The 26,890-nt window shown below is 43.7% G+C and overlaps 1 protein-coding gene across 1 annotated transcript in view; it reads right to left on the bottom strand.

Annotated features, from left to right (window-relative positions):
- Positions 1 to 26,890, bottom strand: part of MAPK8IP3 (mitogen-activated protein kinase 8 interacting protein 3) — a 62,682-nt gene that overhangs the window by 6,169 nt on the left and 29,623 nt on the right. Inside the window, 23 exon segments of the mRNA XM_054391237.1 lie at positions 747 to 785; positions 2,128 to 2,241; positions 2,353 to 2,524; positions 3,769 to 3,917; positions 4,405 to 4,472; positions 4,998 to 5,078; positions 5,340 to 5,458; positions 6,199 to 6,392; positions 6,968 to 7,153; positions 7,619 to 7,784; positions 8,720 to 8,881; positions 10,357 to 10,452; positions 11,182 to 11,308; positions 13,217 to 13,387; positions 13,863 to 13,919; positions 14,479 to 14,609; positions 16,359 to 16,440; positions 17,935 to 18,087; positions 18,980 to 19,037; positions 21,415 to 21,432; positions 22,799 to 22,810; positions 25,033 to 25,151; positions 26,493 to 26,595. Of these exon segments, the coding sequence (XP_054247212.1) occupies positions 747 to 785; positions 2,128 to 2,241; positions 2,353 to 2,524; positions 3,769 to 3,917; positions 4,405 to 4,472; positions 4,998 to 5,078; positions 5,340 to 5,458; positions 6,199 to 6,392; positions 6,968 to 7,153; positions 7,619 to 7,784; positions 8,720 to 8,881; positions 10,357 to 10,452; positions 11,182 to 11,308; positions 13,217 to 13,387; positions 13,863 to 13,919; positions 14,479 to 14,609; positions 16,359 to 16,440; positions 17,935 to 18,087; positions 18,980 to 19,037; positions 21,415 to 21,432; positions 22,799 to 22,810; positions 25,033 to 25,151; positions 26,493 to 26,595 (2,577 nt within the window).

The raw sequence follows: 26,890 nt of genomic DNA, 5'->3' as shown, positions 1-26,890 counted from the left end.
TGTGTGGAAGTGGCACTTTGGGGACATGGTCTAATGGCCATGGTGTTGCTGGGGTTGACAGTTCATGACCTTAAAGGTTTTCTCCAACTGAAACAATTCTATGATTCTGAACATTGGTAACACTTCTGGACAGCCACAAAATGTCTGTCAACAAGAAAAAAAAATTACTCCTTTCAGACCCAGGAAAGTCTAAGGCAAGCATAAATTTGAACTCAGCCCCCACCTTAACTGGCACAAACCTGAACAATTCTTAATGGTCATCAAAGCCTCCTCTGGTTGAAAGCCTTGGTTGATTACTTGCTGCTGGCAGGTGCCACAGCACCTACTGCTGATGGATTCAGACTGGTGAGAGAAGCATCCTTGGAAATCCAAGGATGTCCAATGAAGTCTTTGGAAGAACAGTCTACTCCTGTTTCCTGGAACTCTGACTGAATGAACCTTTACAGTTCTCATCTCAAACTTGGCCTAGCACAGTAAGGGAACTACTGATGAAGAATGAAGTACTCTTGCCACACAAAACCCGAGGGACAGCTGATGAGATGGATGAAAATGTTAACCACAGCAAAGGAGGGGACTGATATTACTGCCTCTGGTTGCTTTTCTCAGATGCAGCTTAAAATGAAAAAGAGTGACAAGTAAAAATGGATGGAGAGAGCTGAATGGCAGGATGGAAGAGTGGGAAAGCAACTGCAAAGGCGAATGGGTCACAAGGAGTAGAAGCTTAAGGAAGGAGGTGGTGGACTTACCCCGGAGCCCAAGGAGTTGGCCTCGGTGAAGGACTACAGCTAGGCACGGGCAAGGAGTGGGGACACAGAGGGGCACAGGGAGAGAAAGGCAGGATGGGAGAGAAGAAAAAGGTGATTACTGGGAGAAAATGTAGGAAGCAACAAAAATGTATAAAACCTAGAGAAACTGCAACAGGAGCTACAGGCTCAGATCAGTTTATACCAACACTGCCCTTGCTCACTTCGCTCTTATCTTACAAGAACAAATGTAGTATTGGAGATGGGAGAGGGACCGCAGTCACAAGGATCCATTACTGACATTCTGAGTGAGACCTTACTGCTTACCACATTTTTACAGAAACACTGAGAGAATACAACTGGTTTACAGCAGAGAGCAAGCTTAATTGGAAGAGCAGCCCCAAGAAAGAAAGAGCTTTAAAACAGGGATTCAGCAATGAGACCAAGATTGCAGTGTGCTTCAGCAGCAAGTGGAGACCATCTCAGCCCTCACTTCCAGGAGGATTACCACAGGTTTGCTCCTCTTACACAACAACCATTTGCTTCTCGGATTTCCTGCTAGCCGTGGTGAGAGTGTGTTCATCTGGTTGCTTTCTGCTGAAAGCAAGTGCATTCAATCTCAAATCCTGCTCTCCCACTATAACCTGGAACAGACCTGCAGAATTAGATGCTGACTGGCAGGTACAGAACTGGAATACTAAAAAAATACTTCAACTAAACTTCCACAGATGCACCTATTAACTACTACTGCTGACTCTTCTCACGAGGTTGAGTTTGGGACAGGATCCTGATTTCTACTTGACTGATAAATCTGAGTTGTAATCTGAGTAAGTGAAGCCTTTCCTAAGGTTAGCTTCTGCAAAACGCTGCTATGAATGTGTTTAGGTGTCTATGCCAAAACAAAATTTCCAGGGAGATCTGCCTGGTGACTTCTCATCCCATGGCCTCCTTTTGGAGATTTACTGCAGTTCCCAAAGCTTTGTTTCTCCTGTTTTCTGGCAGCTACAGACTCAATACACATCAGTCTGCTCTGTCAAGGCCATGCTCAAAAAGGAAGCTTCTAGGGATGTTACAGATGGTAAAGAAAGAAATGTCTTCAACTGAACTGAAAGGGATAGTAACAAATACCTACTTTATTTTAAACAGGTTAAATGACTTCAGCAGAATACTTAATTCCTTAGCAGTGAAGAGTTAAACCAAGTTCAGGGTTGCTTCTGCTCAGGTTCTTCTCTGCCAACACTGCTATGGCTCAAAGTTGTTTCAAGTGCAGAGCCTGGAAAGCATGAACCCTCCAGAGCCATCTGCCATGTTGCACAGGTACCCTGCAAAAGCACTCTTCTTGTCTGGAGGGGACACAGAAGTATCTCCAATAGGAGTCACTTACTCTCGGTCAGTGGAATGGAGATGACGACGCCGTTGCCTGTGCCCACCCAGAGGCGGTTGCCAGCGATGAGCAGGGCTGTGATCCGCACGAAGGAGAAGCCCAGCTTCCCGGTGCCTGCCGAGCATGTGGAAGAACCGAGTCAGTTACACCTCTGGGCAAGGTCTGCTCATGCATTTTGCTTTCTCTCTGACCTCAGTAATCTCCTGACAGTCCCTACTGCCTCACCTAGCATCTTGCTGACGTAAGGCTCAATGTCGACATCCTGCAGATGTTGATGGCTGTGGGCATGGTAAAGCCTCAGTGTGGAGTCCAGGCGGATAGAAACCCAAACTCCATCTCCAATCCAAGCCAGTTGCCGCACCTGACTCTCCCGCCGAGGGTGGGCATCAAAGGATTTCTGAAATACCAAACAGATGCACCAGGGCAAGTTCACAAAGGGTTTGCAATCACCTACACACGTGCTCCATTTTCCTCAACTGAGACCACTTGTTTGGGCTTTAAAGCTCTTGGGAGGAAATCTGTTAATGCCAGCTGGCCTCAGCTGTTCACTACAGCGTACAGAAAATGCTCTGCTTGAAATGCTGAGCAGTACAGCAGCTCTGCAGACGTTATGGTTTTTAAGTCCACTTCAGGAGCAGGAACATTTAGAAGTCAAAAGCTTTCAATATGCTTGGTAGAAAGTCTGGTTTCTACCACACAACTCTATCATAAATTGCAAAGGTCAAACTCCCTTGGCTCACTGATGTGAACTTCAGATTCAGCAATTCCCCATTTGGTCAGAATTAATCCGAGCACTGTCAAATATGTTCGTACCAACACCGCTGTACTGAATTTCACAGTGTATCAGAGGTTGGAAGGGACCTCAAGAGATCATCAGGTCCAACTCCCCTGCCAGAGCAGGATTACTTAGGGTAATCCACACAGGAATGCATCCAGGTGGGTTTTGAAAGTCTCCAGAGAAGGAGAGTCCACAACGCCCCTGGGGAGCCTGTTCCAGTGCTCCGTCACCCTCACTGTAAAGAAGTTCATCCCCATGTGTAGGTGAAATCTTCTATGTTCTAGTTTGAACCCATTGTTCCTTGTCTTATCACTGTGAACCACTGAAAAGAGCCTGGCCCCCTCCACTTGACATCCACCCCTCAGATATTATAGACATTGATCAGACCCCCTCTCAGTCTTCTCTTCTCAAGACTAAATAGCCTAAATTAAATAGATTAAATTTCAACCAAAAGGCTCTAAATTATCTTTTTTTCCTGAGGCAAGTGGGATCACTGGGGCTTGCTATCTGTACTTTTACTTTGTGCCACAATGTCTACAGAGAGAGAAGTCTTACACCATCTATGAATGATAGCTGTAAAGCACACACATATTTGTACAGTCTGTGGCCTCACAGACTCACTATTAAAGGCAAAGAAAGTGCTCAGTTTAGACTTATGTAAAGATCTAAGTTCTGCAAAGAAAGGAAGGAATAAACACAGCCCTGGCAGACTGGGTCATAACATGACCCAGATTGACAGTCTGGGTCCTACAGTCATCAACTGCAATACTAAGGTTCTGCCTTTCCATACACCTCAGCAGAAACATCTGCAAGAATAACCACAACACAGGCACATACTTGGACACAGACATTTGTTGCCTTACCTCAATCAGCATTGTCTTAGGTTGGATAACATGGATTTTGTTCTTGTAGCCACACCAGACTCTATCATACACAACGGCCATGCAGCGGATGGAATGGTGAGTGTGACCAAGGTCCATTAGGTGGTAATTACTGAGATCCCACTGACCATCTAAGGTGAAAAAAAAGCCTGGAGTGATGCATCTCCTTCTTGACATGTCAATGCACAACAGAATCATCTACCTTTCCAGGTCTATCCAGCTACAGAGGCTTAGCCAATAGGCAGCTGCTCATTTTGTGTGGCTGTGAATTCCCATGAATCTGCAACTCTATTTGGGCACAGCCTCATACTTAAGAAACACCTGACAATTTAAACTTCCCAAGCATGCCTCAAACAGCCACACAGCAAATGTACTCCTGAGCATGCTGTGTTTGCTCCACGTGCCACACAGAACATTCACATACAGTTCTGTTTAGAAAAGCTCAGGAAACAGTGTTAAAGTATGCCCTAGATGGTTTAGGAAAAGGAATAGCCATGCATTTTACCCACATGTTTGCACTCTGGCAAGCCAGCACCTTTCCTTCTCCACTCAATAGCGTTTAATCCATTGCTACACTTTTGGCCAAGTTTCGATTTCTCTTCTTACATTGAGACTCACCTTCTCCACGGTGAAATATGGCTAGTGTTCCATCTGCCAGAGCAACAAGGACCCTCCCTTTCACATGCCTGAAATCAGAGAAGTAAATATTCACTAAACTCTGCAGAAGTAAGGGACAAAAGAAAAAAAAAAATCCTTTCTGACATACACACATACCATCTTTATGTTCTCTCCACAACAGCCATTCAGATTAGCATCTGCAGGAATATCCTGCAAGGTCCAAGGGCCATACCTCTTACCTTCATGGTAGTAAGACCATCCATAAGTTTCTTGTTGAGATAACTTCTCATTCACACTACAGGCTCCATCAGTTTCAACAAATTCCACCTAATTCACACCCCAGTGAAATTTTGCTTTTTCCTCTTGGTGCTGCTAATCTCATTTAATACCTTCACACTGAACTGGGTTAAGTCTGCAGCTGAGCAGGAAAATATCTCACTATGAGGCATTCCAATAACAAAAACCTTGGGAAATTTTCCTCACTTAGAAGAGCAAAGAAAAAAGGTGACTGACAAAGAGCTGCTAGCCCCCTCTACAACACCACTTAGGCACTGAAGCCTCTTGCCTTGGCATCCCTTGGCACACACACTTACACAAGGCTCAGCACAGAGTCCTTGAGCTTGATGGAGTGCAGACACTTCTTCCAGTTGGATACAGCTGAGTGCACGTAAAGCCTGGGAGAAAGGACACATTGGGAGGGTTAGCAGCAAGGCCCCACACCTTGAGCCTGATTAGGCTCGAGTCTTTTCTTCTGGTAGGAAAGGTGGAGGGTTAGGTAAAAAAGTGAGGTTCAATCCCCAATGATGAGCTGAGGGCTCAAAACATCAGTGAGAAATGATTTTCACAAGAAGTGAATTAAAAGATGTGCAGGCATGAAAAGTTGAGCCCAAAGATTGGAGGTGATGGAGAGATCTGCCAGCCCAAAGGGAACCTACCATCCGTTCTGTGCTCCCAGCCACATGGTGGGGGCAGCACTGGTGCAAGTCCCAGCAGCATCCCCACTAGACTCCTGATCTGGCAGTGTTGTGCTTGACTCAGTCTTCAGCTGCCCATTCTCCCTGAACATGCAGAAGAACACTACTATGAGGCTTCAGAGGCATCAGCACACAGAAATGCCCCCAGCCTGGCACTCACAAGCTGTTAAGGGCCCCTGTAGACAAAGCTGCTTCCTTTTCTCCAATATTTTTTTAATTGCTCGACTCCCAAATCTGCAATTTGCAAAAACTCCTTTTTTCCCCTACCAATATAAATACTCCAAATCTCCAGAACTTAACTTGACATTTAGCAGTACTGTTATGGAAAAAATGTTTTCTCTGGTAATTTCCAACTTCAACAGAAACAACTCGAGAACAACTTGGTCATTTAGGAACAATTTTTATCCAAGACCTCCAGCCTCCTCTTCAGGCCATCACATCAGACTCATCTGTCTTAAGAATTTTGGGGTGATGAATGTGCTTTCTTCATTAATTTTACAGCACTACTAGAACAAATCAATCACCTTTTTTTACACACAAATCAATATGCTCCTTCAGTAGGAACATTAATTATACATGCACTGCAGAAGATCTGGGCAGGTCTATATTCACACTGAGAGATCAATTGTTTGCACTTCAGGAGCTGACACTGTCTGCTACAGGCTGAACCATGGTTCTTTTCATTTCTTTCCTTCTCTCCCTATCATCCCATCTGTAATCTGGGCACAAAACTGGAATAAATTTGGCACTGTCAGAAGATCAGGCTGATTCTCCTATCAAAAAGCTGATAAAGATGTGAGCTGGCACTTTGGCTCCAGACTGCCTACCCATTCTGCCTGAGGGGTGGCTGTGCAGGGACTGGGTCTGTGAACACGTGCTCCGTGAGGGGCCCAGGCCGGGCATCAGCAGGCTCTGCCTCATTTGAACCGTTCTCCGGTACCTCCGTAGCTTCTGTGGCCTCCTCAGTAGACTGGGACTGGTTGATCTTCCCATTGCAGACAGCAGCCATCTCACCTAAAAGATAAAGAACAGTGTGAGACATGCTGGGGAATGAGCTGGCAAGTGCAAATCAGGCTGTCGAGCTTTTAGTTTATCCTTCCTTGCCAAACTTGATCAAGTCCTGAGCCTCCACCACAGATGGCAGCTCATCTCGTGTTCTGCTTGGATGGGGAAGAGGCTGTCTTAAAGTGAGATAAGATCTGTGACCAGCAAAACATCAGAAGTTCTCTATGGCTGCCCACTGCAGTATGGAATCAGCAAGAGGAACATTATAGTTTTCATATGGGCTTAACTGACTTCCTAAGAAGACATAGTTCAGAGAAGAAAGACCATGAGAATCACCTGTCCAAAATATTGTTATATTGCTCCCACAATCAGGCTGCAGGGTGTGGATCTCTCAGAAAGAAAAGGAGGGCTCTAAAGAGAAATGTACCAAAAGAGTCTTTGGTCTTCCTGTACTGCATTAAGAAACTTCTTGAGGCCTCTGAAGTAGTTGCCTCCAGGACAGGAAGATGCAGCTCTATGACTGTAAGCTCGTATGAGACTAGCTAGAACTGGACTGCCATGAAGTTTTATGTTCCAAAACTCACTCTGTCCCTTGTCCAGCACAGGGGTGTCACCACGTGAGGAACAGTTGCTTCGTGGTACGTTGCAGCGGGTCGCACAGCCCACCAGAGTGATCCCTGCCAAGACACCATCTGTTCCAGACGACTCTTCAGGATTTACATCTCCCTCCAGAAAGATCTCTCCTGGAGGATAATCACTCTCACTGGCCGCTGAAGGGCAAAGAACAGATTCTCCCATAAATCTAGCTGTCACTGCTGATTTAAACACAGCAGTACTCCCAAGGCAATCACATGGATAGAAGATGCTGACCTTCAGGGTTCACTGCCCTAGGGAGACACCACAGCATCAGTCAACATCATGGCTGATCCCCTCATCCCTAGCATCAACATCTAGGCCAGCTACACAGCCCTCCAAACCTGGGCAAGCCTCACTCTTGCTCCCAAGAACCATCCTGTATGTGCCAAAGGGACCACTTACTAAATGTTCAACACTTGAGGGATCTCCACACAAAGGTCCTACAAGAAGGCAAGATCTGAGTTATGGTTTTGAGGGATAGTTACAGAATGCAGCTGAGTTCCAAGGGTTAGTTCTGAACTGAGAATGCTACATTTGTCACTTCTCATGAAGCAAGTGATCCTGTGCAGATCTCAGCCAGTGCCTTGGGCCCCACTTACCAGGGATGCTGGAGATGCAAAGCACATGAGCATTGCATACAGTGAACTGGTCCACCACTGTGCCAGGCTGATTGGCATCTATAATTACAACTTTACTTGTTGACAGCGTACTGGTGAGGATCCAGACACGACTGGATGTGGCATCCATTTCATGGAGCTCCTTTGCCTTCAGGAGAGCAAACATATGGGCACAATCAAGGCTCTCAGATCAGACTGAGCATACCGGTGCTCAACAACATTTTCACATGCAAAGACCATAATGCTGGCTTCAAAGGGCCAAGTCTCTTTCTAGTCAATGCAAATAAACAATATGAGCTATGCAACCATTGTCTAGGTTTCTGCTCTAGTATCTGGAATGCTGGCCAAAAATCCTGTCTGACTCCCTAGGGCAAGAGGAGTTTGGCCACTAATTCTTCTTCTGACATGTCTGGCTAGGCTATCACCGAACATTTACTTTAGACAGAGTGCCATGGAGCTGGGATCCACTCAACCCACCACCTTAAGCAAGGTGTACTCAGTCAAACATAGAGCAGCAGTGTAAGACACTTGTGGGAAAAAAAAAAACAAAACAAAACAAAACACAAACTGGAAAGGGTACAACATTCTATTATTATCCACAAATTACAGCTTGGGGTTTTTTTTGGGAAAAAAAATAAATAAAAGCCAAACTCTTAAGACTGTTAAAAAATAGAGCTGGAATAAATTTCAAGAACTTCAGTTTCTGAACCAAATGGGCTCAAGGACTCTGCTACGTTTATGTTCTTTTTACCAAACTTTGCCTGAATTTACTTCCAGTGATGAGGACTGCATCATCTTCCTCAAAATCTCAGCAAGCGTTTGTTTACTTGTTATTATTCAAAATTCCCAGTGTTTCAAAAGTAGAAGACAAAGTTTCATCCAAAGTTATCCCAAATGACACAGAAGGTGACTGAAAAGCTGGAACACCACAACCCCACCCCGCCGGACAATGCCTTAGAGATACAGGGTAGTGCAGAGTTAGCAGCTAGCAGTGCAGTACAAAGGTACTGAGAGAGGGGGCACATTAAGGATGGAATGAGAAAAAACATCAGAGAGAAAAAGAAATCCATTTTGTTTTCTGACCTTTTTCTTTTCAGGAGATGTGTGGTTGCTTTTGTTGTTCTCGCCTTCCACTTCCCTATCACAAGTGAGAGGATCACGCCCAGGATCCAGTTTCTGCCCATTCCCAGACTCCTGCTCCACAGGTCTCCATCCCGTAAGATTAACTCCAGCTGCACACCACAGCTAAGTAACAGAAATAGGAATCCTGAACAAAGAATTCTGAAGGCTCTAAGGTCTCTTTGAATTCAGGCCCCTTTGCAGAGAACTGCAGGCACATGTCAAAGGCCTCAAATACCCAGTTGGAAAGAACAGATCTTAGCAATTTCTGTTATAAGATGTAGTCAGATTTGATGAAGGTAAGGTAAAGGTCCTCTGTAACCTAGTGAAAATCACTGGGTTTTAACAAATATGACTTAAAACACTTAAGAGATAATAAATCAGGCTTCTGAAATGTCCGCAGCTTTTCTGACTCTGGAGCTTTTAAATCTTTGTAGCAAAGCAAGCAGAGCAGATGTTAGCAGCTGGGGATACAATAAGCACAACTGCCCAGGTGAAACTCACTGGGGCTGCTGAGGATGGGCATTCAGAGCACTCCTCTTTCTCAGTCCCTTCTCCCACCCCACTCTTCTGCTTTCTCACAGATTCCTTTGCTCCACCCCCACCCCCCTAAAAAAACCCAACCCAACAAACCACATCAGTGTATTTGTATAATCTTAGAGAGCTATTTAAAGGACTAAGACAGCAACAAATGAAGTAAAAAAAAAAAATTAAAATAAATAAAAAGTAAAATTCTGTTGGTTTAGCTCCCTATGTAAATATAGAAAGAAAGAAGCACCTGCAATTTTCTGAAGTCAGATTTAGCTAACCTCCTATGAGTTATTTCCATACAGTTTTTAGGACAATGATGGGAACAGGATTACAAAAATAAATACTGGATTTATCCATAATCATAAAGGAAAGACGCTGAACGGAGCATTATCTAAAGATTCCACCAATCATCTAGAAACAACAGTGTAAGAAATTTCTTACAACTTAAAACATCACAATGACTTCTAAAAATCAACTCTGATTGAAGTTAATGACAAATTATTTCAAACCAACTAGCTGTATCAGATAAATGTGCTACTTGCAGAGAGATGACCAGCTATTAATCTGCTCTCAACTGTAATTCTTATTCAAAATATTCTAGTATTGACAGCCACAGCTTCACAAACATCTGCTCCAGATGATTTTGGTCTGGAACCAGGGGAATATTAACCAATCCTGTTACCAGTGGAATATTAAAAAGAGCAAAGTGCATTTTAACTTCTAATGAATTTTTGTAGTGTTTTGTATGATACTCTAAGGAGTCTTAGCAAAAGCCTTCTACACATACAACGTTGCTGCTATTATGTAAGAGTTGTCTCAAAAAAGAATGAGATGGAAGCATGGGAGCTGGCAAGCAGAATCAGCTGGGAATGATGTCCACACAGAGACAGGTATGTCTCCCTATGGACACTAGAAACCACTACTGAAAAAAAGGAGGTGGAAGGTAGAATTTGGAATACATCGTGTAAAAAAAGATATAGATTGTTGTCAAACTTGCACATTTAACAACCAAAATTCTTTGCTTATCCCATGCTGCCCTTCTGGACTGGAATGCTATGCAGAGAACATACCTTCATGGTTGGGTCCTTTTCTACTAGTGGGCGACAATACACAGGCACGGGAACGTTTTTCATGCGAGTGTCTTCCTGACCACCATTGGGACTCAGCTGTAGGGGAAAAGAAGACAAAAAAGACAGTACAAAGCTGTACACACCAGGCTATGGAAAGAGAGATGTAGTCAAAATGGCAGAACAAAGCTTACAAGCCTCAGAGACAGGTGCTGCTGAGGATTCATCTCACATATTGTATGAAACAGACTCCCTACAGGGATGGGAGCAGCCTGCCTGACAGCCTGCATCTCTCACCATGATATTGTGACCCAGCTATGGTCAACAGAGGCTATATACACTGCACTCCTGAGGGAGAAAGAGTTGTTAACAGAAGTTCTCTGCAAAGAAATCAGAACACTGCTGTTCCTTTCCATCATGGCATGAAACTCATTCACATTCAAGCCACACTGCATTACTCCTTCCTTTCAAGAAGTCTTTGACCATTCACTTGAGGCCCAGGCTAACAATTGAGGCTGATGACGTTTGGGTTTGTGTTACTGCTGGGGAGAAGTGGGAGCAACTGCTCTCGATTTGGTTTTTACACTAAATGATTGGTAAAGTTCTCAGAGTACAAATGAAATGCCTCCTTCTCTGGCTTTGGTGGAGACACAAAACATCAGTCTGACCTGTGCCTACAACTGTCACACAAACGAAACACGCACATGATACCTCTAAATGAAATATTTAAGCATTAAGGCTAAGGTTACCAGTGGGAGAATTAAGTCTTCACTGATTTTTACTGTGAGGGATGATGTCCCCTTAGCTGGCCTGGAGAGTGGTCCCTACCTGCTTGTACTTGGCAGGGAGGCTCCAGCCACAGGCCTGCAACCGCCCATCGTCGTTCCGCACGTGCTCTCGGACCTGGCGGTACTGCTCCCGCTTCTGCTCGCGACGTGCCGAGGAGGTACAGTCACTGGGGAGAGAAGCACCAGCGTGACCTCTCCAGCCATGGTGAAAAACACAAGCTGAAGCTTAAGGGACTACTACCACCACAGAAGGAGGAAACACAAAGCAGACCAAATCCATCTTTGAAAACGGATGCAGGAGATCTAAGAGATCAAAACTCTGTTAAGAAGCAGACACAGACATCCCTAATCTAACTCCCTATTATTACCTGAGCTATGTGGTAGGCCAAATCATTGGCATCTCCGCTTCAATGCTCCAAAAGTCCTTCAGAAACAGGGAATCAACTTTCACTTTCTCAAAGATCTGTGAACCTAGGATCTCACCAATTTTTGCTTAGTTCTTACAATTTACTGATCTAATGTCTCCATCAGGAAGGCATTTTGAGTTCTGTCCCTCTTCATTATTGTCAGCCCTTTATTCTTCTGTTCATTTTAAAGCTTTCTCTGGTGACAAAATAAACATGCACTAACTGCTGTTGAAACTGCTGGCTTCATCAGAACAACTCCAGCTTTGCACTGGTAAAGGTTAAAAGAAAAATTGATCTGTGAGCTCTTAAGTTCTGTTTTAATATAAATGAAGGCCGTTGGGAATATTGGTTCCAGCTCTCAATGGTTTTTTTAAGTATCCTTCCAAGGTACAAACAACATAAGCAAAAAAAATTCAATCCAAAACAAAAACCCCTACACACACACACACGATGATATATACATTTAAAACCAACCTTCTGCTAAAACAAAGCACTTCCCTCCACATGCTTCCTCCTCATCCTCCCCCTGGGGAGAGGCTGAGAGAACAAACAGCTTCTGACAGAGGTTAGTCACATCATTTAATGCACCACTGGAAAGCACTCAGGACACCACACACTGACTGTGATGCTGTCATCAGATAAAAAGGATAAAGACAGTGGATATTGATAAAACATGAATTTACCCTTCTAAAGGCAATCTCTTCTCTCCTGATCTAGCATATTTCCAACAAACCCTTTTTACTGCCCAAGTTATGATACTTCACCATCACATTCTATGAAATCCTTCCAAGGAACACACCACGGATCAAACTGCACAATCTCCTAACAGTAGAATGCGTTTTGAAGTCAAGTCTCCCTTCATGTCAGAGCCTGTGCAGCAGCAATGCTTAGAGGGTTCTTCAGCACAGTCGTAACCTAAATATGCTGTTGAGAGAACTTCTGCCTTCACCTAAACTCCCCATCAGCAGGGTTGGGCAAGGCTTTCCATTCCTTTGTCCCAATGCTGCCAGCACACTTTCCCACAAAGGTCTACTTTATTCTCTCAACCCGCATGAGGCTAGAAAGCCACAGAATGATGTGTTAGGGAGCAGACAGCTGAGCTGACAGGCTGAGGGAGCTGGGGTTGTTCAGCCTGGAGAAGAGGAGGCTCTGGGAAAACCTAACAGCAGCTTTCCAGTACCTGAAGAGGGCCTACAGGAAGGATGGAGAGAGACTGTTTACAAAGGCTTGCAGAAACAGGACGAAGAGCAATGGCTTCAAACCAGAGAAGGGCAGATTTGAATTGGATATCAGGAAGAAGTTCTTTACTATGAGGGTGGTGGAACACTGGAACAGGTTGCCCAGGGAAGAGGTTGAGGCCCCTGGAGATATTCAAGGTAAGGCTCGACGAGGCCCTGGGCAGCCTGATCTAGTTGGGGATGTCCCTGCTGACTGCAGGGAGGTTAGACTGGATGACCTTTGGAGGTCCCTTCTGGACCATTCTATGATTCTATGACCCCGTCCATGTGGTAACTGATGAATAAAAGATCAGGGAGTTAAACCACAAGAGGTGGACACATATTAACACCCCACTGACTTTTTTAAAAGTAGGAAACAGCTTATTTTAAGGAAAGCTGCTCCTTGGAAGAGCTGCTGGGGAGCTGGCTTGGCACACAGCACGCGACTCACTCTTCAGGGAAGAACTCCAGGGTGCGGCTGCCGGCGGAGATCTGGCACATGGTGTGACTGCGCCGCTGGCTGAACCCTGCTGTTGTGGGAGACTTGTAGTGGATGTTCACAGATGGGTAGGTCCTCTTTGCTGGTGGGGGACTTGAGGAGGAGCTGAACAGGCGGCTGAAGCTAAAGACAGACAAAGGCCAATAAATAACAGAAAAGGTGCCTGGGGAAACAACACACCATACAGACCGAAGAGGGGAAGCAAGAAAAGTATGCAATCAGGGGCTCTAAGCCCTGTATGAAAACTGCCCTACTTCAAACACAGTGCCAAGTCTTCAGTTTGATTGACAAAGTGTTCTTAGCTTACAGAAAAATATACCTTCTGAAAACAAATCTTTATGAAAACCGATTGTGAGCATATGTGTGCTTCCATCCCAGGACACTCCCAATCTTTTATAGCTTGTGAAACAAAACCAATGTGGATGTTCAGAACTGGTTTTCATTAAGGACAAAGGAAGCCCTTAAAGGCAAAAGGGTTCAGCCAGCAACACTTTTAGTCGACACTTCACTAATGTAGAGTCTATTAAGTTGCTGACTAAAGTAGAAAGAGCAACACTTCCCCTTCTCTTAATCTTACACAAACCACCAAAGAACTTACAACTGCCAGATGGTGGATTTCTTCTTCTCCTGGACAGATGGGTGCTCACGGGAAGCTCTACAGGCAAACATAGCAAAGCAAGTCAATCTCAGCATCTCTTACCCAGGTTTCTGCCCACCAGCAGGCCATTTCCATCAAGGAAGCCATGTCAAAATTCATTCTAGTATGTTTCAAAACACAACAGAGGAAGTGACATGCACTGGTCTCTGATGGAAATGCACCCAACCACTTTGTGTTGCAGTGCTGACATGAAGTCCAAAATGTGTTCAATGCGAAGCTTTATCAACTCCCTGCAACGCTGCCATTGCCACAGTACCAGTCTCGTAGCTATAGACTCCAGCATTACACTCACTTCAAGCCATTTTAGAACTCACTAATTAGAATCAACAGTAAGCCAAACAACTGCCCAGTGTTTCCATATAATGATGGTGATTTGTGATTTGTAGCCCAGATTCAGGAATAAGAGAGAGGGGATTTGGTATTAGGAGAGAAGCATCTACAGTTGGGGAAACTTTCATCACTTCTCAACCCATATCTTGGTGGGGGTTGCATTAATCACAAGATCAGACATCACGTTCTACCCTAAAAAGGTATCTTCAGCAACATCCAGTCTCACCTGATCATCTCTGTCCACCTGACAGCCTCCTGGAGCTCCATCAACCTCTCTTTGTACTGGTTGCGCTCCATCAGAACCCGAGCCATTTCCACACGGGTGAAGCGGCGGCGCTGAGCAATGGGAATGTTGTCCTGCAGGGGGGAGGAGCACTGCTTCAGCCCACAAAAGATGGAAGGGGATTGATGTTAGTACAGGGCAAGTAAGGACACAGAAAGACATATTTGTGAGTTCTCCTTTTGTTCTGTTTGATTATCCTCTGATTTCCCAATGAGAGGTGCTAAATGAGCCCCAAACTATTGCCCACAGACATCTGGGGTGTTCTGCAAACTCATGGAAATTAGAATTAGAACCACCACCAAACTGAAAACCTCACAGAAGGACTATTGCCAGCAAAGTGCCTTGGTAGTCTGCAAGGAATTATGAGAATTGACAGTGGTTCACTGATGCAGAAATTTGGAACCCAAAATTTTAGTCCATTAGCAAATCCAGTCACAAACAGCAGGGAGCACCATGCGATGCCATCTGTCCCCTCAAGAGGACTAGGAAGGAGGTGTTCTGTTAGTATGCACTGATAAAGGTCAGAGTACAAGCAACAAAAGAAGAGCCTTTTTCTCTTTGGTGACACAACCTGGCCTTCCAATGAGGGCACATGCAGCTTTGGGTTTAGGAGGGAACAGAAACGAGATTCTGTTTGTCTCTTTTGAGGAGTGGAACATGTGAAGAACCTGGCTAAGTTGGGGAAAGCATCTGTCCAAAAAGAAATCACAAGGGTTTGGGGAACTCATTACTAGGAAGTAGCACTGCCTGGACTGTGTCAACTCCCAAACTCAGCCTGGCTGATGAGAACTGCTGAGAGCTGGAATAGAGCAAATGAACCAAGTCTCTCTCCAGCCTCTCTGGACTGAGAGTAAACCTGTACGACCAGTCAGAACCAAGACATGTATAAACAAAAAGGAATTTTATACACGTTTAAAAAAAAAAATTAAACCACTCAGATCTCCTGTCAGTTCAGCTTAAGAGAAATCCACTCCTCTTCAGCACTTCACAACCACAACTTGAAAATTTTACAATCTACCTAAATTCTCAGCAGTGTAAGTTCACCTTGGTTAAGACAGGAAGACAAGGCTAAGCTGAGCCTGCTCCAATACTTTTGACAAAGGAAGCACATATTGAAAAGCTGTATAGCTAATTCCCTATGCTAGCAGAGAGGCATCTATAAGGAAAATCTTTGTTACTGCTTTAGTTTGCCTTTTTTTTCTTTTGGTCTTTGTTGAAAAGTTTCCAGCTCAGCCAGTCTGAAGAGCTGTCACAGAACAGTCCATTAGCCTCCCCCTGCTTGTAGCCTGTAACAGACAGTACTGGCTTATGTAAAAGAAATGAGACAAAGCCACAAGACTGAGATTATAGAAAGAAAAGAAGGCAGTCACTGTTGCAGAGCTATCTGTGTAACCTGGATTTCACTGAACAATGTCCTCACAGCTTAGAGCTTCATGGCCAACAGGGAGACAAGCTCTCCAGAGGAAGCCTTGATGGCCATAAGACGCTGAGAGAAACCACAATGCACACTAGACAGCACATTGAAATTGGGGAGGGCCAGATCAAGCAGGAAGGTTTCTGCAGAAATCACATGGTGCATGGTGTGGCCACTGTGTCAGCTGATCATCTTTGCCCAACCATGATTTGAGAGTCCTACAAAGAGGTAACTCCACAGCATCTGTCCACTAGCAATGCTCAGCAGCAACAACTCTCAGCTCAGCAGCTCTGCCCCCATTGCTAACGAAGGCAGATCAGTCAGTGTGTCAGAACTCAGGCATATGAGATAATACAGAGTAAGTACATAAACCCCCTTTCCCCACAGGCATTTTAGTAATGTAATATACCAATTCTGTACAGAGATAGCTGCTTACATCCTCCACCTCCTCTTTGGGTTCTCGCCGGGCAACAATCGCTTCAGATTTCACTCTAGGAAACAGGAAGAAAGGCATCAAACCAGCAAGTGGTACCATGGCTGGCCCTGGGGTGTTCTGGGAGGAGAACCATCTATGGGGAAGGTCTGTCTGCATGCATCACAAGGAAATGTTCCCCAGCTGTGAGCTAAGAGTACAAATCACGAGGTGCTTCTCTGTTATTCTTCCTCCTGCCACACATCTTATCACTGAACAGCTTCACCAACATCACCCTATGTCTTTGGCACACTTATGTAAGCAAGCACTAGAATGCTGGAACAGTCCAGCCAATTTCTATTCAGAGCCATAATCTATGGTCAAACGTTTGATGAGATCTTATCAATAGAAATCTGAACCATTGTTAGCAGTGAAAATGTTGGCATAAGTTCTTCTGGGCTGCTTCTGTTTTCAGTGCAGCGTAAAAAGCCTCTAATGTGACAAAGAGAACACCAAATTCATGTTAATGAAGTACTTCAGAGCGCTTTTAATTTCTCTAAACTCTATGTCAAGGTGCAGCTGTGCAGTCCATTTGAATTACCAGCACTTTTGTTAACAGTAAGGACACTGCAGAAAAAGAAATGCTGTCTCCATCTCCTAAAATGGCACAGATGCCAGCCAGAAGTCCCTGTCCCTACTGCGTAACAGGCTATATACATAGTGAGAGGCTTAAAAAGGCATTAAAAAAAAAATCAGATCTACTTCCAATGCTTGTGAGACTATTTTAATTTCAGATATCTGTGTTACTCTTGGTGATTCAGATTACAGAGGCAACTTTCCAGTGTCCTCTGAACTGAGACAGTGATACCCCAGTGCAATGCAGATTGTCACTGTGTAATTCTGCTGCGTTCTGCCCCATGGGGCATCTCTAATTCGATGGATGTGAAATTGCCACAGGCTTTGCTAGGCATTTAGGCTTTGGCTTCTCTAATTTGAATGGAAAGTAAGAAGTGGGATTTCTCCAAATGCTACCTACATAGGACCTGAAAAATCTCTTCTGCCTCTTCTTATTACTGTTAATGAGAACAAGCAAACAATTAACAATTTTGGCATTTAAATATTGGTTGCAGGAACCCGTATTAGCTCTTTCAACAAACGAATGGACATTCATCTCTCTAAAAGCTGTCATGCCTGCTGCAAGAATTGAGCTCTTGACAGTTTCTTACAAAACTATTTGGTCTGAAATTCCCTTTTCAGAACTTTTTTTATATTTTTTTAATTTCTAATTGAAACTCTGAATGCTTCATGCCAGGGAGCCTGGATTTGAAGTTGTTGCTGCAAAATCCTAAGCCTCAGGAGGGCTTTCTAGGGGTCAATAAACCATTTCAATTTAATAAAAAAAAGTAACACTAAAAGTATCTCAGTCACCTACCATCAAGCCTTTCAGTGCTCAGTAAGATACTTTTGAATTTCAATGCTAACTTCCTGAGGTAAACAAAGTAAAACTAACAGAGGAGGTGAGATTATTGCTCATGTCTTTCCAGTTTTCTGGGGCAGCATTTGAGTCACTCACCTTTTCAGCTCCTCCTCCAGCTCCTTGACTCTGGTTTCCATTTTGGCTTTGGCCTGCTTTGTTGCTTCGAGCTCTCCCTTCAGCACTTCTTGTTCTCCAGACAGCTGGTCCACCTTGGCAATCAAATCATTCTTCACAACGTTCAAAGCATTTCTTAAAGGTGTGAAAGGGACAATAAGCAAAAATGCCCAAACCCAGCAGCTGCCCGTAAGAGAGACCTGAAACTAAAGCCAGAGGCACTACAAGGAGAGTTGAAATGAGTGTATTTAACAATTCAGTCCAGCTGTAACTCAATAGAAAAGTAGATTTTGGCAAGAAGGAGTTGCAGAAGAACACAGAAGTCACCATAATCAGTTGAGATTTGCCCAGTCCCATATCCTGACTGATGAGCCAAAATCTCTCTAAGAAGATGGCAGAACACTGCAAAAAGCAGGTGTAGGGTAACCTAAAACCTGCATAAGGTTCAGATCTATTTTTAAGAGAATGAAGACCTGAAATGTGCCTTTCTGAACTGCTGTAACAATCTGTGACTGTAGATAACTGAATGATGGTGATACAAATAAGCATTTCTAAGCAGCTCCAAAATATCTTAGTATCTTCAAAACCAGCAGCTTCTCATCATAGTAAGTTCTCCACCTCTTCCCTGGAAGTGCTTTGCCTTCCTCCTCCTGGCTGCTTAGCCTTAGTGTCTGGTTTGCCAGCCTCTCAAAAAAAAAAGTCCCTTATATTGTTTGCTTCTGTTTCTCTTTTATCAACTATTAAATCTTTGAAAACTCTTCTCTCTACTAACAAACTTTTCTTTTCAAATAGCAAACTTTGCAAATAAAAACCAGCACATGCCCAGAGACTTCACCCAAGTGCCTGCAGAAAGGAAAGAGGGAAGTTGCTCAGAAAAGCAATTCCTCTTCTACAACTGAAGGAACAACAAGTATTTGAGATAAATGAGTAAGCCTCTCTGAGGCAGGAGTTCTGGCCAAGGCCTACTTCAAGATGCCATCTCATTTTTAAGTAGGCAGGCAGTTCAGAGCACGCAATGGTTCCTTACTTGGTCTCCAGTAGCTGCGAGTTCTCCAACAGCAGATTCCCCACTTCTTTGCCCATTCCTGAAAAGAAAGGCCAGACAGTTTTCACTTGCTCTCCTAGAAACATGCAACTTGTGTGACACTGCCTGACTCATGCTTGAGGAACAGAAATCAGTTTGTTAGGCCTCCCTAGGCTTCTGTGTTCTGTGGTGGAAAGTGCAGTGCCTCTTGCTGAAAAACCATGCAGCACAAGCAAAGACACTCATGTGTCCTTCTGTAGAGAGTCCAAATGCAGACCTAGCTTCTTACCCCAACTTTCACGGACTCCTTTGAGAGGGCCAGAGAGGAGAGCTTCAAAAATGCCAATCAGAGGAAGTCAAGTCAGTAAGCCCTGGCCCAGCGGCAAGCTATTGCAGCCAGGTTTTATCATCACTTCTACAGAAAGGGGCAGAAGTTGATGGGTTTTTCACAGAGGACAGCAGAACACTGTCAAAACTGCTGGCCAGATCTGCACATCAAGTCATTTTCTTTCTTTCTTAGTGTAAGTCAAATTTTCTGTTTCTCAGGACAGATTTGGGATCATGGTTACGACCAGTTTCATGCACATGAAAGGCTTCCCATTATCAGCCTTCCACTAGAGAAACTTTAATAGGACTTTAGGTTGTCCATTGCTCTACGTACCTTTAACAGTTCTCATAGAATCACAGAATGATAGGGGTTGGAAGGGGCCTCTAGAGGTCATCCAGTCCAACCCCCCTGCCAAAGCAGGATCACCTAAGGCAGGTCACAGAAGACCTTTTCTCAGGGATGTTTAAAATCTGAAGTCTCAGTTCCATCACTTAAGACCCACACTCAAGTAAACATCTACATGGACACATTGCACTTGCACTCAGGAATTAACAGACAAGGACTGCCAAATGCAGATAGGGTTGCAAGCACTCTAAAAAATCTGGGGCCAAGACTGAAGGTCGAATTAACTTTTTTGTAAAATCAAATGGAAAGGTATTTATGGACCAAAAGCACATCTGGATTGTTTCCTGCTGTCAGGGACTTGCTGGCTCCCACCATCAGTTTCTGCCTTACACTGGGGAATAGAGGCCACCTGAGAACTAAAGGCAAAGAGTCCTCTCCCTGTCAGGGGACAGTGCTGAGGGTCGCATCTCATTTCTCACAACCATCAGTGTTTGTGCTGAAGTGCTCCTTGTCCTTGCCCTCTGAACTACTTCCTTCTTTACAGCAAACACATCAACAGTTTCCATGATTTGTTATTTGCTCATTAATAAATATTTGCAATAAAATGAACAGAACACAAACTTGAAGTAAATGGAAGTTAGAGAAACATGGCAGCATACAAGAAGTGAGAACACATCACAACACTCCAACATATAGATCCTCTTCCCACAGTTAGATGGGATGAAATTATGATGGCAAAAGCAAATTCCCAGCAAGAATGAGTAAGAAGCAGCATTCTCAAATACCTTTTGAAAAGTTAGTAGAGAGATAATCACTTTGATGTTTCAGGCAACATGTTCTTTGGATGCTGTGTCAAAGAATATTGCAAACAGCAAAAAAATGTGACACTACCTGCAGTGTATTTTGGTTTGGAAAGGTGGCCTTTTGTGGCTTGCCTTATGTAGATGGGAAGACCAAATAGTTATGTGTTTGTTAAATGATTTTCTTTTGCCTTTTTAGTGATTCTACAAATGATCAAATAAGTATTAAGCCAGTAAGACATTAAAATGGCACAAAGGATGTTACAATTGCTGAGGGGCATCAAAAGAAAGAGTTTGTCCCATTTTTTTTAACTAAACCTTTTTCCTTCCCACTCTTGGCTCTGCACTTGTTTTTGGCACAATAAGGAACTCTGGTGAAGAGGGTGAACTACCATGTCAGAACTAAAAGCCATACACAGCATCTTAACTACCAGAATCCTCACCACAGCTTCTGTCCTATTTGTGTATGACACAGTGACACCCAAGGCTTTAACAGTGAGAAGTCTGAAGGGGAAAGCCTTGCAATAAAGAAATGGATGAAACCTCCATGAGCCACATAATGTACATTTTGAAATAACCTTACCCAGGAACAGAAGCAAAAAAACACTTTGTAGCAACTAAAATGAGATCTCTTCAGCCCTTTGTGGTGTGTGGAGCAAAGGGAAGACAGGTCTGGACAGAGTGCTTTCTGATAGAGCCCATTCTACATTGTCCACCTCCCACAGCCAGGCAAATAGTGTGAAGCATCAAAGTGGATAATCAGCGCCAAGAAACAGAAGAATTCCCAAACCACCACTACTGAGCAGCTGCGTCCTGCTTCTTGTGATACCACCATCACAAAAAACCCAACAAACCAAAGTAATGCAAGACATATGGAGGGATGTTAAGGGAATGAAAGAAATTTAGACAAAAATGCACATTAGAAAAAAAAAAAGAAAACAAAAGAGAAAAGGCCTTCGCCTTACCAAAGAAATCATCCCGTACTATGAGAGCCATCCCATAGGAGAAAGGGAACAGAAAGAGATGGGGACAAAGGGGAAGAAAGGAAGAGAACAAAAGCAGCCAGTAAGTACCAGTGTGTAAACAGCAAACAGAACAGCTCATCAGCACCTGTCCACCCAGGTGTGCTGCCACTTGACACTCAGTAGTAGCTTACCTACACCTTGCTCTGCTGCAGGCTGGCCTAACAGGGCTTTACACCTGAGATGGAGGCTAAGCCTGACATGGGCTCACCTCTTTCTTACATCTTCTTCATCTCTCCTGACTACATACCTCTGGGTCCCCACAACAAAAGTAATTTAACAGACACTCTGAGCAGGGTGAGGGAAGGACAGGGGCAGGAGGGTAAACAAAAGGGGGGGCTGGATACCAGAAGTTCTCATCTGGCCTTTTTGCACAGGCCCAAGCCCAGCTCCACTCTGCAACAAACTCCAACTCAACTTCATCAGGAAGTTTTGCGAGAAAAGACCACAAAACGTGGCTTACAGTAAAAATAGTTTGAACAAAAAGAGAGGATGATGCCATCTCTTTTTGTGGTAACCTCAGAGTGCCATCACCAAGAGGTGCTGGCCAAAAGGAAGCGACAAAGCTCACTGCCACACAGCACTGCACCACTGTGTTTAGGTAAGTCACCTGCCTTTACTACAGGGAAAACTTCATCCAATTTGCACTGAAATCAAGAGACTTGACTTCATCTGAAATTGTATCAGGGTCCAAGCACATTTAATGGAAAGGTGCAAACCTTCTGACAACAAAGCAGTGCCCTAAGGCAGTGAGTCTCACCAAAACACAAAACTGTCACTTCAAATTCTGTCAGAAATGCAAAGATTCCACAAAAGGCTTTGCCACTGTATCAAAAAAGTGTCTTTAATATCAGCTATTCCAGAAGAGGGCCAGTGTGATTAACTAACCCACAGTGGCCATCACACACAGAGAGGGATTCCTCAGTGTGCTCTCCTGAGAGCAGGAACCTAACTCAGTTGTGTGCCCACCTGAGCTGTGCTCCAAGCACAGCACCTATCCTGACAGAAAAAAAACAAAAACAAACACTTTGAGCTCCAAGAGCTTGAGTGACAGGCCAGGGTATCACAGTGGAGCAAACCTGCATAAAGCCAAACAAGAAAAGCTTATTGAAACACAGCAGGCATGTGCGCATAGAATGGGGACATCCTGCTGCTCAGGGCCCCACTGGTGCAAGGCAACCAAGCAAGGCAAAGGTGGGAGAGAGAAGTTTGCAAAGCCAATCGTGTTTGGACAAGAGCAGGGGAGTATCACATGTGTATACCACATCATAAAACCTCAACAAGGAAAAAAAGAAAGAAGAAAGGAAACTGAGCAGAAGATACACACCTGAGAACTCCCCTATGGGCCATGTCCAGCGAAGCACAGAGAGACAAGGGAAAAAAGGAAGTGAAAAAAGGATCAATCAGTGACTGAAACCAACAAAATAAAATTTTGTTTGAAAAAGAAAAAAGAAAAACCAAAATGATTCAGCCATTTCAATGTCAAAAGGCATGAAATAGTAGGGACAGGACCTGCCATGACTGTAGATGGCATGACTCTACATATAGGACAGAAAAGAAAAAGAAAATCAAGGGAAAGTAACTTGTGGTACAAGTGCAACCACATGCCTCAGCTAGCCCAAATTTTCCAGACATGAATCTCAGGCAATCATAACTTCCTGGACTGGATAAACTTCTATTGTCTCTTTATTCAATCATGCATCACTAAATGCAGAACATCTACTTCCCATTACGTTCTCATTTCACCTCCCCTTGTGATTTTAGCAACTAGCTCTTCTGAGACCAGATGTGCTCTTCAGTGATACTTCAGCTTGCAAATGACAGTGAGTTGCATTTAAAAACTGAGGTTTTTCTTACACAGTACAGTGCTGTAACTCAGTTTGATAACCTCATTTCAACCTCTGTACAAAAAACTACACATAAACTTACCGCTAGTATGGCTACACTTCTGTCTTCGTCACGAAACTCCTGCCTCCTGCTACTTGAAGGGAGATTTTAATCTCCAAAGCAAATACAGCTGGGTATGCTAAAACTGACAGGAAGGACCTACCCATAGAGCAGAACCAAACTGCTTGCTCTCCTTTGTGTCCAGAAACTCTTGAGAGAGTGAAGAGCAACAGGAGTGAGATGGGAGAAGAGGGAATATACCCAGGATCAGGAGGTAAGAATCTGTGATTAACAGCCAGCCAGTGATCCTAATGCTGCAGTGAGGAAGAAGGGAATTTGGCCTACAACTACCACTTGTAAATAATTCTTCTCACTCCGCATTTTTCTTCAGAATACTTCACATATAACCTCATCTATCTGAAGAGGTGTTAGAGGCAGAGGGGGAATTCCACATATTTTATTATCTTGTATTCAATGATTCCAAAGAAGAGTGCCAATTTTGTAACAAGAGATTTTGGCTGCTTTGCAGATATCCACAAGGAGTAAGTGAGATTTTTTCCATTCAGGAAACAGACTTGCTTGAACAGCTGCAGCTCAAGGGTAATTTCTGTAAATTTCTTTTATTTGGAAGTCCTTTTTAGTAAGATTTATCTTTCTTGAAGAAACTGAATCCAAAAGGTGTTCTTTGAAGACTGACTGCCAAGTTTTGAGAGACTAGGAGAAGTATTCAAATTTCAGGTAGATGAGGTAAACTTCATTAATTCTTCTGATTTACAGACAGAAGTGGCTTCTAAGGCTCCTTAATTCAAGCTGTAAAATGGAAAGTGAGCTGCACAGTTACAAACTTTGTCAGCTGCCCACATTGTCTGAGTATTCAAAGAACACTCACATTATCCTGATCCATGAAAAGAGCAGGAGTTAAGAACAAGCTTAAATTCTGTCATGAGTTAAGGTCTACACACTCAAGGGTCAAGCATCAAAATGTACACCAAGGGCACAGACTGTCACCTGGGGCAAACTTGCTTCTCTGAATGCTTTGAAGTTCCACTCGGGAACATGGAATACAACTGAACTTCAGGTGTGACAAGCTCCTTCAAAATGAGCCCAGACTGACTATAAAAGATTAACAGCTGCAATACAGACCATAGTATTTCTATGAAGTTTAAACTTCAGGAACATAACAAAAGGAATGACTTTCTTGCAATTTTCAAATAATCACTTTACTCCAAGTAAAACTGCAATTGTGCAAAATTAACGGGGGAAAATCTGGGGGAGGAAGCATAAGGAACAACTTTTGTCTTTGAATTGTTTGTGTGGGAGAATTCTGTAGAAAAAAAAAAAACACCTATGCAACTTCTGTAAATAAAGACAATGCAAACAAAAGTTACCCAACAGTTATTTTCTAAGCAAGCATTACTATGCAGGTACACATTTCAGCCACGTAATGTCTCAATTCCCATGCCATGATTTTAAAAGCTAAATGTCTAAGCTCTGGAGAAAAAAAAAAAACAAAAACAAAAACAAGAAAAAAGACCAAAAAAGAAAAAGGAAGAGAGGAGAGAGAGGGAAGGGAAAGAGGGAAGAAGGAAAACCACCATGGAATTTAAATGGCTTTAGAAGCTTAACACAGTCATTGTACCAGAGAAGACAGAATGGTTCTCAACAATATTTTACCTAGTAGATCTGCTCCTTCATCAACATCTCCAATAACCTCAGACCCTGCTGTGGAAAGCTCATGGTACAGAGAGTCCGTGTTGATGCCAAACGCTTTGTTCACAATTCCCTGTGTTGGGCTGTTGTTGGAGGGGAAAAAAAAAAAGAACAAAAACAAACCCAAAAAGAACTCTTTACTTGGAAGCATTTAAGATGAAACATTTCTTGCTGCAATACTGGGCATCCCAGGCAAGCAAAACCTGAGAGCACCTTCCACCTGCTCACCATGGGCCTATTCAACTAGTGAGTGAAATTAGCCTGAAGGGTTACTTTCTTCTGTAGAGAGTCTATGTCCTGAAATGCTTCTTCCCATCAGTAAATCAAAGTTACTGCTTTCTATTTGTATCATACCAGAGCACATTTCCACTTCTTAGTATCTTTGGTACCATCAAGAATCTACCCGCTTTTCTTGTCTCATGGCTCAAACAGAAAATAGCTGTGAGGTGAAGTAACCTCTGAGACTGTCGTTGCCTAGTCTAAAAAATGGTTTTAATGTGGGTACAAACACTTTTCAGTGCCCTGCCTTGTGTGAGGGGAATCAGCCAGCAGGCAGAGAGCCTGTGCAACTTTTCCCTCGGTCTAACAGAGTTCAGTACCACTGAAGATTAGATTGAGTTGTGTAGCTTCATCCTTAGATAAATTAAGTTTCAGTGATAAAGCCTGAGGTTACAAATGGGAGTGCAGTACCTCCTTCTGATACTGCAGAGTGTCAGCACATTGCAGAGGGGACAAAAAAAAAAGTTTTTGTTCAATTACAGAAAAATTACAGCTATTCAGACATCTGAGAGCAGCTGAGTTAGAAATGAGTGCTGTGACTGCACCGAAATTTATCAGTTCACGCAGTCTAATGGAAAGCACAAGTAACAAAAAGCAACCAGCACCCAATGTCTGACCTGAACACCTAACTCAGCTTGAACCAACCTCTTCAACATTCAACTTTCAGCAGCTCTATAGATCTCACAAGCAGCTAAAACATTGCTCAGCAGCTGGAGTTACCTTGTACCTGCAACAGCTTTCAGTCTCACTGCCTGGATTAGAGATCTCTGCCTGCAGAGCTCCCAGAGCAGCAGTTCTCTCCATCCCCTTCCTTCCCCTGGGTTTGACCAATCTCATTGTTCACTTTGGTCTTGCACACACAGAACTGTGCTGGCTGCCCAGATTCCTCCCATGTCTGACCCTAAAGATTTCCCATGCATCCCACATGTTCTGAGGGCTGCTTTACTGGATGTGGCTTACAGTTGAAAAAGGCATCAGTTTTTGTTGCTCATCACAGCCTGCTCAAAGGTCAGGACCTCTCCTATTCACACCAGGTAGAATAGATGGACTTTCTCTAACAGCTGCATGTTGAACTCAGTGTGAGCCACAGCATCTATTGCTCACTCCTCAAAGCCAAGCACACAGTGAGAAGTCACAACTCATACCTGTTACCAGTGCGTTCCAGGCGCGGGTCTTGGCACATATCCAGCTCCGGAGTAGAGTCGATGATGTCCTGAACATCAGACCACTCATCACTGCTACCCATTCCTAGGTAAGACAATACATATGATCTCTAGCATCAGGACTTTCACAGGAGGATGTTCCTTGAAGGGACTTTTGCAGCTTTGAGTATTGAGGCTTCAAAGCTCCATGGTGTCATGTTCCAAGTCTTAAAACGGGAACAAGAAGTGGCTGATCACCTCAAGTCACAAATGCACCAGAACAGGAAGACCACAAGTATCCCTGCACCCCTCACCATACCACAGTGTTACCACAATCACTGATCCAAAATCTCATGAACCTGTGATAACCAGAAATACTTCATCCACTCAGCTACATTCCA

This window comes from Indicator indicator, chromosome 22, assembly GCF_027791375.1.
Source record: "Indicator indicator isolate 239-I01 chromosome 22, UM_Iind_1.1, whole genome shotgun sequence".
Taxonomy (NCBI): Eukaryota; Metazoa; Chordata; class Aves; order Piciformes; family Indicatoridae; genus Indicator; species Indicator indicator.
The sequence above is the reverse complement of the archived record's forward strand: the minus strand, read 5'-3'. Positions and strand labels throughout refer to the sequence as shown.